Genomic DNA, 17,015 nt, shown 5'->3' with positions numbered 1-17,015 from the left:
TTCGCAGAAGGAGCGGGGAGGAGCCTTCATGAGTTTGCGGGGCTTGCTTTGGAGTGCTCCAGTGTGCTGATTTTTTTTCTTGCTCCTCTCGAGTGCATTTCCGTATATGTCCACAAGAGGTCACCTCAGGCTCCAACTGTGTTACCGCGGGCTCAAAGAGCACCCCACCCCGCGTGGAGTGGTTAGGGCCTATCGGAACGCAGGGCGTGATGACGCCACGAGTTGCTGGGTGGGTTTCGTGCCTAAACTCGCTCAATTTGTGCCCGGCAAGGGGTCACTTTTGATATCCACGAGGCTGGTCCTCAACCGCCGCCCGAAGGGATGTGGAGCTAGGTTTTTGCGCTTAAAATAAAACCAAACTGGAGACAAGGAAGAACCCTATGGGATTCAGACTTCCTTGTCCGAGTTTAGCTCGTGCTGAAAATAAGGCATAAAATCTCTGCAGCCTGGGAGTGCGGATGGGGGCAGAGTGCATTTGTGTGCGATTACTTAAGTTTAATAAAATTTAGGGGTCCACTCTGTGAGACCCAGGGCTAGCACATTCAGGGGGAGGGGTGGTAAAAAACAGCTCCAGGATGTAGTCTGCTGGAAGCTTTGCTCTGGGCTGCTGTGTATTGTGAGGCCGGAGGAGAAAGAGAGAGGCTTCAGGGGGTACGTTGGGGGCGCATCTATGCATCCAGACAGACACTGTAGTGAAATGGGGGGACAGAATAATAGTACACCTAAGGAGCACCTAAGAATCCTCCAAGGGAAAGAAATTGGACCTGAAACCCTGTCCACTTATTTTTCAAAGGAATCCTCCAGCGATTCTGCAGGAGGAGGATACAGGTTCCAATTTCTTAAGACACAAAACAAAAACTCCCTTCCTATCTTGGAACTTTTTTATCTCTTCCATAAATGGAAGTTTTGAGTTTTAGACCAGGTTAGACCCTGCAAGACAATCTAGCCCTGTTGTAAGGTCCTAGAGGGCAGATAACATGTTTCGACTATATTCTCCTTTCTATTTATACAGAGAGAGGTTATACTTTGCATTCCTCCTTTTACACTATTGCAGCGAATAGCTCCTTGCACTAAACAGCCACTTGCTAAATGGAAAAGTGTGTGCTCCAGTTTTAGGGAAAAATGCCTTGACCAATTCCTCCCTAACTGTCCCCCTGCCCCCTAGGACTGGGAGACGGATAACCGGACTTTTGAATCATCACTGGAATAAACTCATGAAAACCTCTTCTTTGTAACACCATATCTGTAACTGAAGGTGCGTGTGAGAATGGTAAAGGAAGAAAACAGACAGGTTTTGTTGTTCATCTTTATGAGGTTACCCTTCTGGATAGTTAGGGTGTTAGCTCACTTCATTGTTAAGTTTACATCACAAGGGAAAAACAATCAAGTCAGCAGATAACTACCCAGTATGTCCTTGAGCAATATAGCGAGGCCTTGGAAGATGCCCCAGAATGGGGGAGGATGGCTTAACGCAAAGCTTTTGTCAGTGGGTCATGAATTCTTGGTGAGCGAGGGAAGCAGGCTGGGTAGGGGGTGTCTAAGAAGGGGGAGAGTCTGACTCCTGGGGCCAAAAACCTTGCAGAAATTATTCCACCCATAAAACTATTTTAAAAGAGATTGGTGAAAGATGTTAAAACCCAGCTTTAGGCAGAGGAGGCTGGTATGAACCCAGCAGTTTTACGAGACTGAATGTCTATATTAGCCCTTCCACATGCCAAGCCTACCCACATGACAACCACCCTAATTGAGGGCAGAAGAAGGAAAGGTGAAATGAGAAGATAATATCACACTTTCTTTTTTAAAGTTTTGCATCAGTCTAATTCTTGGGTATCGTTTATTTATTTATTTTTACTTATCTGCATTTTAAAAGAAATTTTATTATTATTTTTTTGGCTGTGCCGCACAGCCTGCGGGGTCTCAGATTGAACCCGGGCCCCCTGCATTGGGAGCGTGGAGTCTTACCCACTGGACCACCAGGGAAGTCCCATCTTCTGACTTTAGAATCTAGACTCCATATTCCACACCCTCACAGTTCTTCTCTGAGCATTTTCCAGGTGATCTGAGGACCACATGATAGTATTCATGTACATATAATCTATACGTAGTATGATAATGTTTATTTTTTTTTTCTGGCACAAATTAAGAATTTCCTTAGGATACATTCTTCAAAGAAAACACCAAAAGACATTTCACCCAAGGTGAAATAATATTTTTTTCATCAATTCCAGTAAAGCTTGATTTTTGGAATCATAAGTGGTAGGGGTTTTACCCAGATGATGCATTGGAAGATCTACAACTGGATAAACCATTTCCTGAGCTGAGAGAACATTTTCAGTCTTATGATTTGGATCATATGGGGGGAAAACGTCCACAGCCACACTCCATAGATTATAATCATCGCTAAATATTTAGCACAGTGGAACAGTGAAACAAACGGATGAACACCTAAAATGTATAAAGAAAAAGAGGACTTCAGGTATTTGATTAGATAGGGGGTTCTAAAGGGGTAGGGGTTGGGCTAGGAAACTATTTAATTTTGGTTTTGCTGAAATGGTTCATAGTTTTAAAAGTTCGAGTGTTTCCACTTTAAGCATCAGCAGGTGGGTTGTGGAGCCATGGGGCAGGGGGATATACAGAGCTGGACAAGTGGAAATTGATTATCTTGGGTAATCAGCTAAGGTTTCCATCATCCTCAGCCTGCTGGCTCCGAAATGCCCTTGCGTGTCAGGACAGGGCACAATCAAGTAGGGAAGGCCTTAGGGAAGCAGGAAGCCAATGGAAAAGGCAAGTTAGGAAGCCTTGGTCAGTAGCTGCAGGAGGGAGAGGCCAGCGTAAAGGGCACAGAGGCAGGGAAGGGTGACTGCGTCCCATGTGTACTGGGGGCCCGATCTCTGCACTTCCAGGCCACTCAGCTCCACTAGGGCCTCTGTGAGGGTCAGTTCCTCTTCCCCAAGGGAGGAAAGCAGCTCAGGTTGCAGGGGGAAAACATCCTCTTTATCCTGGAGGAAATTCTGTTCCATTGTGCTCTCCATCTGGAAGGAACCAAAGTAGTATGAAAAGAAAGAACTAGAAATCTCTCTTCCTTTTTCCTAACTCAAAAAAACCATGAAGAGGGCTACCGTTCTTTTACTATAACCCCTTTTGTTACATTACATGACAACTCTGTCTGGGCCTTTTAATAAATAACCCTGAATGATGAGTGGCACATTTGTTTTTAGCCCCATTTAACAGAGGAGTGAATTGAGGCAGACTCAGAGACATTAAGATTTGCTCACATCCCTTGGCTAGGAATAAACCAAGTCAGAGTTTTCTGTCTCTTCTCCTAGGATCAGGTTGAAAAACCCAGATAGTTGCCCAGAAGTGTGCTCTTCTCCCTCTAGTTGTGAAATAGCAAACAGGAAGAAATATGGAGAGAAATGAGAAGCGGGCATGAGCTCCTGGGATAAGACAGAGGCCCTGGAGGATGGTTCTGTCATTAGGCGAAATTGTATCTTTCCACTGGTTCTAGTTGACTCTCTCCCAAACTCTCCCCGACATCTGCCATTTTTTCTCACCAGCTTTAGCTGCAAAGGTAAGATCTTTTTCTCCATGGATTTTACCAGCAGCTTCTGTTGGGCTTCACTTAGCTCTGGAGAAGAAAAGCAGAGAAAGAGATGTGTGGGTGCAAAGGGGACTACAGGCTCCCAGTGGATGTATTTCCAGAATGTCGGCATCAGTTGATTCATACATTCATCCATGGTTGAATGCCTACTCTAGGCCAGGCATCTTTGCTGGGTGTGTTAGGTAAAAATCATCGTCTCTTCACTCAAGGAACTTGCAGTCTAGTGGAGAAGACAAAGTAACATGCAATTATAATCAGGCTGTTACAGGAGCCATAGCTGAGGGTCTACTTTGGTCTTGGTGTTTGAGGGCAGGCTTCTTGAAGGAACAAACACCTCAGCTTACACGTGAAGGTCCAGAGAGTTTTTCAAGGTGGGGGAATGTTTCTTGCAGAGGGAAGAAGAGAATTCAGGGTCAAGATCAGAAGATGTTGTCCTCAAATTAAAGCTAACAGATATCGATATAAAAGTGATGAACTTAGCTATATGTAGAAGTTTTAAGTACATGGCTGATAAAACTAGGGTTATTTCCCAACCTCTGTTAGCAAGACTAGGCTATGATGACCAAGTGAATCCTTGGGAATGAAACCAATTTTTAAAAATGTAGATATAAACTACTTAACTGTAGTATAATTTGCCTGACATTTACTTATTTACTCATTCATTCATTTTTTCATCTGGGCATTCATTTAGTGACTCATTCCTACCACTGAATAGGTATATAAATGAAGACCTCACTCCCCACTTACCTGTTAGAGCTCCAAGGAACTAGAGGACGGCACCCGTAGCCTCCTTTGAGAGTAGGACATCTTTTGGGAGTGCCTCCAGGGTTACTTCATGTCCTTTGTCTAGAGCTCCTTCAAGCTGTGGGGAAAGTTGGGTGACTATTTGAGATAACACAGTCAAAGGGCATAGTGCCTGGCACATAACATTCCCTTGAGATGTGTTAACTATCTCCATTTCCTCGTTTCTTTTTCAAGGTATCAAGTCCTGAAAAGTATTGGACTCCTGGGTTCCTTGGTGTCTGAGCCCTGGACTCTGGAAAGGAAAGGTCCAGCCCCCTTCCAATGGAAGGGGGGCCTACCCTCTGTCCATGAGGAGGGAACATGTGCTTTGGGGGAATCTGCACTGTTTGCCCTTCTCCAGAGGGACACAGGGAGCAGTGGCGACCCTGGCAGCCTGGGGAACACTTGACCAGCCTTGGGGAAGGCATCCACTGTCGATTCCTCTAGCCACTGCCCACCTTCTGCCAGATCCGTCAGATCCCCCACCAGCTGCACTGCCCACACACACCTCCACCAAAAGCCTTCCTTCTTCTGCATCTCCTACCCTTCCCTTGGGTCCTCACCGTGAGCTCCAGGTCTTCTAGCTCCTTTTCCTTCCCTAAGAGTTTGCTGAGGGAGCTGAGCAGGGAGCTCTTCCCTTCTGGGCTCAGCTTCTCCACTTCCCGGGTCTCCCTTTGAACCTCTTCTTTTAGGGTCCTGAAGTCCTCGTGTACCTCCCCTGTGGGGACAGTAGATGTGGTACACTCCCCATCAGTTCAATCAGTGCTCTCCCTGCAGGTTTCCTTCACTCAGCCCTGCTCAGGCCCCAGGCTCTGACGCCCCCCGGGCTTTGCTCTCCTCTCTTTTTGCTTGGCCAAGGAACACAGTTATGAAGTCATCCCCCAGCCTTGACTTGAGGTGTTGGGGGTGGGGTGGTGGGAGGGGGTGGGCCAGGACCCACATTATCATCCAAGACAGGCATTCATTCTCCTTGAGATCCCAGGCCCCATCCCGGATCAGTAGACAATTGACCTCCCTTTCTCTAAGACCCCAGCTAAGAGTTGATAAGGAAGGTCTATTTTCCCTTCTCAAGAGTTAGTTGACAAAGAAGAATAATTTTGGTGACTGAGTAAAGACCAGGAGGGGACTGCTCCAAAGAGCAATGGGTCTAAACCCAGGGATGTGGGTGGATTAAAGATAGCTTGAACCTTGGCCTGCCCCTCTAGAGGCCTGGCATCCTAGGAATATGTCTGGCCTGCTTTGGAAAGAGTGGCTTCTTGGAAGTGGCTGCAACCCCCAGCAACTGGGACTCAGCACTTGTTTTCCCCTCCCTTCACCCCAAGGTTACTTCCACTGCCTTCCTGCCAAAGTCTAGGGAGAAACACAAACTTCCTTACCATCAGATGCCTGGATAACTGAGGGGAAAAACAAAACAAAACAAAACCATTTAGAATGCAATCCTCCAAACCAAGTAGCTGTACCCAAGGGATGAGACATGAATGAGGAAATATATCCTGTCTCCTGGGACATCCCAGCCACCTTAAGGTTGCTCTTGTTCCATTCATGCAAGGCAGGACTGGGGCAGCACAGAAGCTAATGCATTGTGAAAAGGGGCACCTGGATTGAGTTGGCATCACTGTGACTCAGCAGCTCCCACCCCGGGCGCTGGGTGGCATATGACAGGTTATAGTTACTAAGGCCTTGAGGACAGAAGTCGGAGGCATCAGACCACCTGGGCATTTGTCCAAAGACTTTCCCCTTCCACTGCTTTTTCCTAAGCTGTTGGAATTCCTGCCACATTTCAGAGACAATAGTTTGCTGAGATCTGCTCTGCCATGTTCCTTGTCAGTCCCAGAGAGAAGGGAAGAAAAAGATTGGAGTTTTAAAATTCTGTCAAGAAAGTTGCAGTGAAATGACAGGAAACGCTTACAGGTGAGCTTCTCCTCTTCTGGCTCTTCTGAAGACAGAAACAATGCACATATGTCAGCATAAAACCTCTATGTGCCTTTTTATCTAGAGCAGTTGTCAAGGCAGCTTTATCAGTGATCATTATAAAAACACAGAGCTCACCCGCCCCCGCAATTTGAGAACACACACTGTCTCCAGTATTTCTGCTTCTGATGGTGCCTTCCAGTCTCTTTCTGCTTCTCTGTCTCTCTTGGGCAAATTTCTGTGCCTCTATCTGCCTTTCCTAAAGTTGAGGATAGATATCTTTCGGGCCTTGGGAAACAAAACCAGGGGGCTCCTTGGGGGATTATGGTATACCCTATTAGAGGGTGCAGGATTTCAGCAGATAATGTCAGGGGTAGGGAGGAAGATGTGGGGAGCTAGGAAGCAATTTCACTCACCGCCGGGAGGGAGGGTTTGCACATTATCATTGCAGATGTGTGGAATGTCTGTAAGGAGCAAGAGAGGGGAGGGCAGAAGGACTCTTAACAGCCGTCCCAAATTTTCTTCTTTGGTCTCAAGCCCATGGGCTCTGCTAAGGGCTAGGACCCTGCCCTCGAATGCCTCACCTAATCCCCTGCTCCACCTCTATGGCTGGAAGTAATCATTTCTTCCTCTGTAAATCCTTTCCTATGATACCACTCTGTTCTACCTTGCATTCTAGTGCTGGTGTCTGTGTGTCTGTTTCCTCCAGCGGCCCCGGACTTCTTGAGAGCAGAGGCTGTGCTCATTCATCTCTGTACTCCCTTCCCCCGTCTAACACAGTGCCTAGCACTCAGGAGATGCTCAGAACCCAGGTGTTCCTCACTCCCTCTCCATAGCAGCCTCTGCAGTTCTGTCTCTGTCGGTTGGACCCCAATACAATACACTCTTTTACTCCTCCCCTGGCGTTGCCACAGGAGGGGACCAGGATGCCTTAGGAGTGGTGCAGGTAATTCTTGTCTTGAGGGGAGAACATGCTCACCCCACTCATCTCTGCCTTTGACCATCAGCTGTCTCACTCGAAATGCCAGGACGCAGCCCTTGGGGATGGTGACAGCCTCCTTGTGGTTTATGGATCCCTAGGCGTAGACAATGAGGATTTGCGAATCTGCAGAGATCCTGAGTATGAGACATTGGGAGTGAGGGGTGGGGGACAAGTGGAGGGCCAGGCCCGAGAGCCTTTGGGGAGATCAGAAGTTGGGAGCCCTTCAGCGGTGTCCCTGATCGCCTTTCCACCTGGTGGAGTGAGCTTCAGAGCTATGCTGCTCATTTCCGCCGATCATCCCTTTAATGATCTCTTTCTCTCTTCCTGGTTCAGACACATGAAGGAACTGGGCTCCATCACCTGCCTGTGCATCCCTGTCCCACTTAGAGCTTCCATCCAGGCCCTGGTTCCTTCTTCCTCTTCGCCATCTGTCCCATGCTCACCTCCTTTGGGAAGCCTTCCATGACTACTCCCTACTCCCGGTTCCCACTCATATAGGGATAGGTATGTCCCTATAGATACAGATATAGATATAGGTATGTAGAGCACTACTTATTTACATTGAATTTTCTGGCCTTTAACCTCTGTGTCTCCTGCATGAGACGGAGAACTTTCTGACAGCAAGGATGCCTTTCCTGTAGATTGGGAGCATCGTGAGGGAAAATCCGCAACTAAGAGTGTCCCCTTCCCTGGTAGCTCCCTGTGGCATCTGGCACAGGACTCTACCCAGCTGGGCACCATTGACCATGGGGATGATTTGTTTCTGGCCAACTGGGGTCTGGGTGTTGAAGAGCAGGGGGAGGAAGTGGGTCCTTTTCAGTATCCTGAGGGGGCACTGATCGGGTTAAGTAATGCAGCCTCTGAGGGTAAACTGAGTATATGTGTGTGTGTGTGTGTGTGTGTACCTAACCTGTAGCCCCAGTGGGGCGAAGAATGGGAGGGAGAAGCAGCCGTCAGCCTTGCCAGCTCTCGCCAGTCACTTCCTGCGCGGTCTCTACCACCTCCATCACCACATACAGATTCCTCCTCGCCCTCGCATCTCCTCCAGGAACGGGTGCTCTGCTGCCAGCTTCCTGTGGCAGGAGAAACATCAGGGAACCGTCTGGAGCTTTACTCATCTGGGCCCTCCCCTTCGTCTTTTTTTTAAATAAATTTATTTATTTATTTATTTATTTATATTTTTGGCTGCGTTGGGTTTTCATTGCTGCGTGCAGGGTTTCTCTAGTTGCGGCGAGTGGGCTTCTCATTGCGGTGGCTTCTCTTGTTGCAGAATGCGGGCTCTAGGCGTGTGGGCTTCAGTAGTTGTGGCACGTGGGCTTCAGCAGTTGTGGCTTGCGGGCTCTGGAGCACAGGCTCAGTAGTTGTGGCACATGGGCTTAGTTGCTCCGCGGCATGTGGGATCTTCCCGGACCAGGGATCGAACCCGTGTCCCTTGCATTGGCAGGCGGATTCTTAACCACTGCGCCACCAGGGAAGTCCCTCTTTTCTTCTGTCATTCCCAGGAGTGAGGCCTGGTGGTATCAGGGGAAGCGTGAGGACTCTGCAGTGGGTAGGTTGAAGCCCAGCTCCTCACTTCCTGGCAGGGCAGCTTCTCTGAGTCTGGGTTGCCTCATCTATGAAATGAGGATAATGACATCTACCTCCAGGGTTGCTGAGAGAGAGACTGGGTAACCCTCAGGCACAGCATCTGGTCCAGAATGGGGCCTCGTGGCTACTTCTTTTTCCCTTGGATTCCCCTCCTTTTCCTCCCTGTTCTTAGCCCTGTGTATATCTCCTGGGGTCCTTGCTCTCCATTTCCCCCCACCACCTCCCCACCTGCCTGTGCTGCGTGGCTTGCAGGATTTTAGTTCCCCAACCAGTGATGGAACCTGTGCCCTCGGCAGTGAAAGCGCTGGGTCCTAATCACAGGACCGCCAGGGAACTCCCTCTCTCCATCTCTTATCCTCTCTCTTGTTATTTACACCAGTTCCTTCTTTCCACTTGCTTACATATATAAACACGTTCTTTGACCTTGCTACTTCCTCAACTTATCATTCTGTTTCTTTCCTTCACTTCAGTGGCAAATATCTCACAAGATAGGCCCATACCCACTGTCTCTACTTCCTCACTGACCACTCCGAAATTCTTTACAAGTTGGCTTCTATTTCCACTCCTCAACTGAAATCACAATGGCTGCCTGCCCACCAAACTCAATGACCTTCCCTGACTTGACACTGGACCCTGATGTCCAAGCCCTCTGTGCGATGCTGCCTTCTCCTATCACACTTTGCCGTCTGGGGTTCTGCTCCTGTCTTTCTGGCTCCGAATCCTATCCATTCTGTCTGTGACTCATTTTCTAGGTTTCTCATTTTCTTTGGTTCCCTATAATTTTATGGTCTCTAAGATTCTCTTCTCAGCTCTCTGAACTCCCTCCAACAGCTCCCCCTGCCCCATTCCTATAGCTTTAATCTTTAAATTGCTGACCACCACATACTTATCTTCACCTTGACTCCTCTCCTGAGCCCCAGGTCCTCATTTCCAACTACTTTTAACATTGTTAAAAATTGAGATATAATTGACATATAATATTGTACTACTTTTAGGTATACAGCATAATGATTTTTCTTTCTTTTTTTTTTTTGGCTGCGTATTGAACCTGTGCCCCCTGCATTGGAAGCACAAAGTCTTAACCACTGGACCACCAAAGCTACACTGTAATGATTTGATATATGTATATATGGAAAAATGATTGGGAATTCCCTGGTGGTCCAGTGGTTAGGACTTGGTGCTTTTTTTTTCTTTTTTTTTCATACAGCAGGTTCTTATTAGTCATCAGTTTTATACACATCAGTGTATACATGTCAATCCCAATCGCCCAATTCATCACACCACCACCACCCGCCCCCCGAGGCTTTCTCCCCTTGGTGTCCATACGTTTGTTCTCTACATCTGTGACTCAACTTCTGCCCTGCAAACTGGTTCATCTGTACCATTTTTCTAGGTTCCACATACATGCGTTAATATACGATATTTGTTTTTCTCTTTCTGACGTACTTCACTCTGTATGACATCTCTAGATCCATCCACGTCTCAACAAATGACCCAATTTCGTTCCTTTTTATGGCTGAGTAATATTCCATTGTATATATGTGCCACATCTTCTTTATCCATTCGTCTGTCAATGGGCATTTAGGTTGCTTCCACGACCTGGCTATTGTAAATAGTGCTGCAATGAACATTAGGGTGCATGTGTCTTTTTGAATTATGGTTTTCTCTGGGTATATGCCCAGTAGTGGGATTGCTGGACCATATGGTAATTCTATTTTTAGTTTTTTAAGGAACCTCCATACTGTTCTCCATAGTGGCTGTATCAATTTACATTCCCACCAACAGTGTAAGAGGGTTCCCTTTTCTCCACACCCTCTCCAGCACTTGTTGTTTGTAGATTTTCTGATGACGCCCATTCTAACTGGTGTGAGGTGATACCTCATTGTAGTTTTGATTTGCATTTCTCTAGTAATTAGTGATGTTGAGCAGCTTTTCATGTGCTTCTTGGCCATCTGTATGTCTTCTTTGGAGAAATGTCTATTTAGGTCTTCTGCCCATTTTTGGATTGGGTTGTTTATTTCTTTAATATTGAGCTGCATGAGCTACTTATATATTTTGGAGATTAATCCTTTGTTCATTGATTCGTTTGCAAATATTTTCTCCCATTCCGAGGGTTGTCTTTTTGTCTTGTTTATGGTTTCCTTTGCTGTGCAAAAGCTTTGAAGTTTCATTAGGTCCCATTTGTTTATTTTTGTTTTTATTTCCATTACTCTAGGAGGTGGATCAAAAAAGATCTTGCTGTGATTTATGTCAAAGAGTGTTCTTCCTATGTTTTCCTCTAAGAGTTTTATAGTGTCCGGTCTTACATTTAGGGTTCTAATCCATTTTGAGTTTATTTTTGTGTATGGTGTTAGGGAGTGTTCTAATTTCATTCTTTTACATGTAGTTGTCCAGGTTTCCCAGCACCACTTATTGAAGAGACTGTCTCTTCTCCATTGTGTATCCTTGCCTCCTTTGTCATAGATTAGTTGACCATAGGTGTGTGGGTTTACCTTTGGGCTTTCTATCTTGTTCCATTGATCCATGTTTCTGTTTTTATTCCGGTACCATATTGTCTTGATTACTGTAGCTTTGTAGTATAGTCTGAAGTCAGGGAGTCTGATTCCTCCAGCTCCGTTTTTGTTTCCCCTCAAGACTGCTTTGGCTATTCGGGGTCTTTTGTGTTTCCATACAAAGTTTAAGATTTTTTGTTCTAGTTCTGTAAAAAATGCCATTGGTAATTTGATAGGGATTGCATTGAATCTGTAGATTGCTTTGGGTAGTATAGTCATTTTCACAATATTGATTCTTCCAATCCAAGAACATGGTATTTCTCTCCATCTGTTGGTATCATCTTTAATTTCTTTCATCAGTGTCTTATAGTTTTCTGCATACAGGTCTTCTGTCTCCCTAGGTAGGTTTATTCCTAGGTATTTTATTCTTTTTGTTGCAATGGTAAATGAGAGTGTTTCCTTAATTTCTCTTTCAGATTGTTCATCATTAGTGTATAGGAATGCAAGAAATTTCTGTGCATTAATTTTGTATCCTGCAACTTTACCAAATTCATTGATTAGCTCTAGTAGTTTTCTGGTGGCATCTTTAGGATTCTCTATGTATAGTATCATGTCATCTGCAAACAGTGACAGTTTTACTTCTTCTTTTCCAATTTGTATTCCTTTTATTTCTTTTTCTTCTCTGATTGCCGTGGCTAGGACTTACAAAACTATGTTGAATAATAGTGGTGAGAGTGGACATCCTTGTCTTGTTCCTGATCTTGAGGAAATGCTTTCAGTTTTTCACCATTGAGAATGATGTTTGCTGTGGGTTTGTCGCATATGGGCTTTATTATGGTGACGTAGGTTCCCTCTATGCCCACTTTCTGGAGAGTTTTTATCATAAATTGGTGTTGAATTTTGTCAAAAGTTTTTTCTGCATCTATTGAGATGATCATATGGTTTTTTTTCTTCAATTTGTTAATATGGTGTATCACATTGATTGATTTGCATATATTGAAGAATCCTTGCATCCCTGGGATAAATCCCACTGATCATGGTTCATGATCCTTTTAATGTGTTGTTGGATTCTGTTGGCTAGTATTTTGTTGAGGATTTTTGCATCTATATTCATCAGTGATATTGGTCTGTAATTTTCTTTTTTTGTGTATCTTTGTCTGGTTTTGGTATCAGGGTGATGGGGGCCTCATAGAATGAGTTTGGGAGTGTTCCTTCCTCTGCAATTTTTGGGAAGAATTTGAGAAGGATGGGTGTTAGCTCTTCTCTAAATGTTTGATAGAATTCACCTGTAAAGCCATCTGGTTCTGGACTTTTGTTTGTTGGAAGATTTTTAATCACAGTTTCAATTTCATTACTTGTGATTGGTCTGTTCATATTTTCTATTTCTTCCTGGTTCAGTCTTGGAAGGTTATATCTTTCTAAGAATTTGTCTGTTTCTTCCAGGTTGTCCATTTTATTGGCATAGAGTTGCTTGTAGTAGTCTCTTAGGATGCTTTGTATTTCTGTGGTGTCTGTTGTAACTTCTCCTTTTTCATTTCTAATCTTATTGATTTGAGTCCTCTCCCTCTTTTTCTTCATGAGTCTGGCTAATGGTTTATCAATTTCGTTTATCTTCCCAAAGAACCAGCTTTTAGTTTTATTGATCTTTGCTATTGTTTTCTTTGCTTCTATTTCATTTATTTCTGCTCTGATCTTTATGATTTCTTTCCTTCTGCTAACTTTGGGTTTTGTTTGTTCTTCTTTCTCTAGTTCCTTTAGGCGTAAGGTTAGATTGTTTATTTGAGATTTTTCTTGTTTCCTGAGGTAGGCTTGTATAGCTATAAACTTCCCTCTTAAAACTGCTTTTGCTGCATCCCATAGGTTTTGGATCGTCGTGTTTTCATTGTCATTTGTCTCTAGGTATTTTTTGACTTCTTCTCTGATTTCTTCAGTGATCTCTTGGTTATTTAGTAACATATTGTTTAGCCTCCATGTGTTTTGTGTTTTTTACGGTTTTTTCCCTGTAATTCATTTCTAATCTCATAGCGTTGTGGTCAGAAGAGATGCTTGATGTGATTTCAATTTTCTTCGATTTACTGAGACTTGATTTGTGACCCAAGATGTGATCTATCCTGGAGAATGTTCCGTGCGCACTTGAGAAGAAAGTGTAATCTGCTCTTTTTGGATGGAATGTCCTATAAATATCAATTAAATCTATCTGGTCTATTGTGTCATTTAAAGCTTCTGTTTCCTTATTTATTTTCATTTTGGATGATCTATCCATTGGTGTAAGTGAGGTGTTAAAGTCCCCCACTATTATTGTGTTACTGTTGATTTCCTCTTTTACAGCTGTTAGCAGTTGCCTTATATATTGAGGTGCTCCTATGTTGGGTGCATAAATATTTACAATTGTTATAACTTCTTCTTGGATTGATCCCTTGATCATTATGTAGTGTCCTGCCTTGTCTCTTGTAACATTCTTTATTTTAAAGTCTATTTTATCTGATATGAGTATTGCTACTCCAGTTTTCTTTTGATTTCCGTTTGCATGGATATCTTTTTCCATCCCCTCACTTTCAGTCTGTATGTGACCCTAGGTCTGAAGTGGGTCTCTTGTAGACAGCATATATATGGGTCTTGTTTTTGTATCCATTCAGCGAGGTTGTGTCTTTTTGGTTGGAGCATTTAATCCATTCACGTTTAAGGTAATTATCGATATGTATGTTCCTATGACCGTTTTCTTAATTGTTTTGGGTTTGTTTCTGTAGGTCTTTTTCTTCTCTTGTGTTTCCCACTTAGAGAAGTTCCTTTAGCATTTGTTGTAGAGTGGGTTTGGTGGTGCTGAATTCTCTTAGCTTTTACTTGTCTGTAAAGCTTTGGATTTCTCCATCGAATCTGAATGAGATCCTTGCCGGGTAGAGTAATCTTGGTTGTAGGTTCCTCCCTTTCATCACTTTAAGTATATCATGCCACTCCCTTCTGGCTTGTAGAGTTTCTGCTGAGAAATCAGCTGTTAACCTTATGGGAGTTCCCTTGTATGTTATTTGTCGTTTTCCCCTTGTTGCTTTCAATAATTTTTCTTTGTCTTTAATTTTTGCCAATTTGATTACTATGTTTCTCAGCGTGTTTCCCCTTGGGTTTATCCTGTATGGGACTCGCTGCGCTTCCTGGACTTGGGTGGCTATTTCCTTTCCCATGTTAGGGAAGTTTTTTACTATAATCTCTTCAGATATCTTCTCTGGTCCTTTCTCTCTCTCTTCTCCTTCTGGGACGCCTATAATGTGAATGTTGTTGCGTTTAATGTTGTCCCAGAGGTCTCTTAGGCTGTCTTCATTTCTTTTCGTTCTTTTTTCTTTATTCTGTTCCGCAGCAGTGAATTCCCGCATTCTGTCTTCCAGGTCACTTATCCGTTCTTCTGCCTCAATTATTCTGCTATTGATTCCTTCTAGTGTAGTTTTCATTTCAGTTTTTGTATTGTTCATCTCTGTTTGTTTGTTCTTTAATTCTTCTAGGTCTTTGTTAAACATTTCTTGCATCTTCTCGATCTTTGCCTCCATTGTTTTTCCGAGGTCCTGGATCATCTTCACTATCATTATTCTGAATTCATTTTCTGGAAGATTGCCTATCTCCATTTCATTTAGTTGTTTTTCTGGGATTTTATCTTGTTCCTTCATCTGGTACATAGCCCTCTGCCTTTTCATCTTGTCTATCTTTCTGTGAATGTGGTTTTTGTTCCACAGGCTGCAGGATTGTAGTTCTTCTTGCTTCTGCTGTCTGCTCTCTGGTGGATGTGGCTATCTAAGAGGCTTGTGCAAGCTTCCTGATAGGAGGGACTGGTGGTGGGTAGAGCTGGCTTTTGCTCTGGTGGGCAGAGCTCAGTAAAACTTTAATCCGCTTGACTGCTCATGGGTGGGGCTGGGTTCCCTCCCTGTTGGTTGTTTGGCCCAAGGCAACCCAATACTGGAGCCTACCTGGGCTCTTTGGTGGGGCTAATGGTGGACTCTGGGAGGGCTCACACCAAGGAGTACTTCCTGGAACTTCTGCTGCCAGTGTCCTTGCCCCCATGGTGAGCCACAGCCACCTCCCGCCTCTGCAGGAGACCCTCCAACACTAGCAGGTAGGTCTGGTTCAGTCTCCCCTGGGGTCACTGCTCCTTCCCCTAGGTCCCAATGCGCACACTACTTTGTGTGTGCCCTCCAAGAATGGCGTCTCTGTTTCCCCCAGTCCTGTTGAATTCCTGCAATCAAATCCCACTAGGCTTCAAAGTCTGATTCTCTAGGCATTCCTCCTCCCGTTGCTGGATCCCCAGGTTGGGAAGCTTGACGTGGGGCTCAGAACCTTCACTCCAGTGGGTGGACTTCTGTGGTATAAGTGTTCTCCAGTCTGTGAGTCAACCACCCAGCAGTTATGGGATTTGATTTTACTGTGATTGTGCCCCTCCTACCACCTCATTGTGGCTTCTCCTTTGTCTTTGGATGTGGGGCATCTTTTTTGGTGAGTTCCAGTGTCCTCCTGTCGATGATTGTCCAGCAGCTAGTTGTGATGCTGGTGTTCTCGCAAGAGAGAGTGAGAGCACGTCCTTCTACTCCACCATCTTGGTTCAGGGCTCTCTTATTTTTTTTTTTTAATTGAAGTATAGTTTTTAAAAAATTTTATTGAAGTATAGTTGATTTATTGGGTTGGCCAAAAAGTTCCTTCATTTTTAAAGTAAAAATAAAGGACACATTTTTCATTTTCACCAAGAACTTTATTGAACAATGTACTCACTGGTTTGTTCCACTGTCTTCTGCCATTTTTCAGGCAACTTCATAATTCCACCTTTTCAAAACTTTTTATCTCTTTGAGCAAAGAACTGTTCCAGGTGCCTTTTACAGTCTTCCAGGGAATTGAAATTTTTTCCCTTTAAGAGAATTTTGTAAAGACTGGAAGAAATGGAAATACAAAGGTGCAATGTCTGGTGAATACCGTGGATGAATCAGAACTTCCAGGCAAGCTGTAACAGTTTTTGCCTGGTCATCAAAGAAACATGAGGTCTTGCGTTATCCTGATGGAAGATTATGCATTTTCTGTTGACTAATTCCGGACGCTTTTCGTCGAGTGCTGCTTTCATTTGGTCTAATTGGGAGCAGTACTTGTTGGAATTAATCGTTTGGTTTTCCGGAAGGAGCTCATAATAGAGGACTCCCTTCCAATCCCACCATATATATACACAACATTCACCTTCTTTGGATGAAGACTGGTCTTTGGTGTGGTTGGTGGTGGTTCATTTCGCTTGCCCCACAATCTCTTCCGTTCCACATTATTGTACAGTATCCACTTTTCATCTCCCGTCATAATTTGTTTTAAAAACGGAATGTTTTCGTTACGTTTAAGTAGAGAATCACATGAGGAAATACAGTCATGAAGGTTTTTTCGCTTAACTTACGTGGAACCCAAACATCAAAGCGATTAACATAACCAAGCTGGTGCAAATGACTTTCAACACTTGATTTGGGTATTTTGAGTATGTCGGCCACCTCCCACGTGGTATAACGTTGACTTTTTCCAGTTAATGTTTCGATTTGATTGTTATCAACTTCAACTGGTCTGCCTGACCTTGGAGCATTGTCCAGAAGAAATTTCCAGCACGAAACTTCGCAAACCACTTTTGACACGTTCAATCAGTCACAGCACCTTCTCA

The 17,015-nt window shown here is 44.3% G+C and overlaps 1 protein-coding gene across 1 annotated transcript; it reads right to left on the bottom strand.

Annotated features, from left to right (window-relative positions):
• Positions 1–44: 44 nt before the first annotated feature.
• Positions 45–16,128, bottom strand: GSDMA (gasdermin A; the record flags this gene model as incomplete). Its single annotated transcript, XM_082374473.1, is given in 11 exon segments — positions 45–3,032; positions 3,555–3,628; positions 4,349–4,367; positions 4,371–4,463; positions 4,948–5,137; positions 6,708–6,759; positions 7,275–7,371; positions 8,188–8,251; positions 8,253–8,301; positions 8,304–8,350; positions 16,103–16,128. Coding segments are annotated over 11 exon segments (954 nt in total). The 3' UTR covers positions 45–2,789.
• Between the last annotated feature and the right edge of the window lie 887 nt (positions 16,129–17,015).

This window comes from Balaenoptera borealis, assembly GCF_965194805.1.
Source record: "Balaenoptera borealis genome assembly, chromosome: 20".
Taxonomy (NCBI): Eukaryota; Metazoa; Chordata; class Mammalia; order Artiodactyla; family Balaenopteridae; genus Balaenoptera; species Balaenoptera borealis.
Note: the sequence above shows the minus strand (reverse complement) of the source record. Positions and strands in the feature narration are given on the sequence as shown.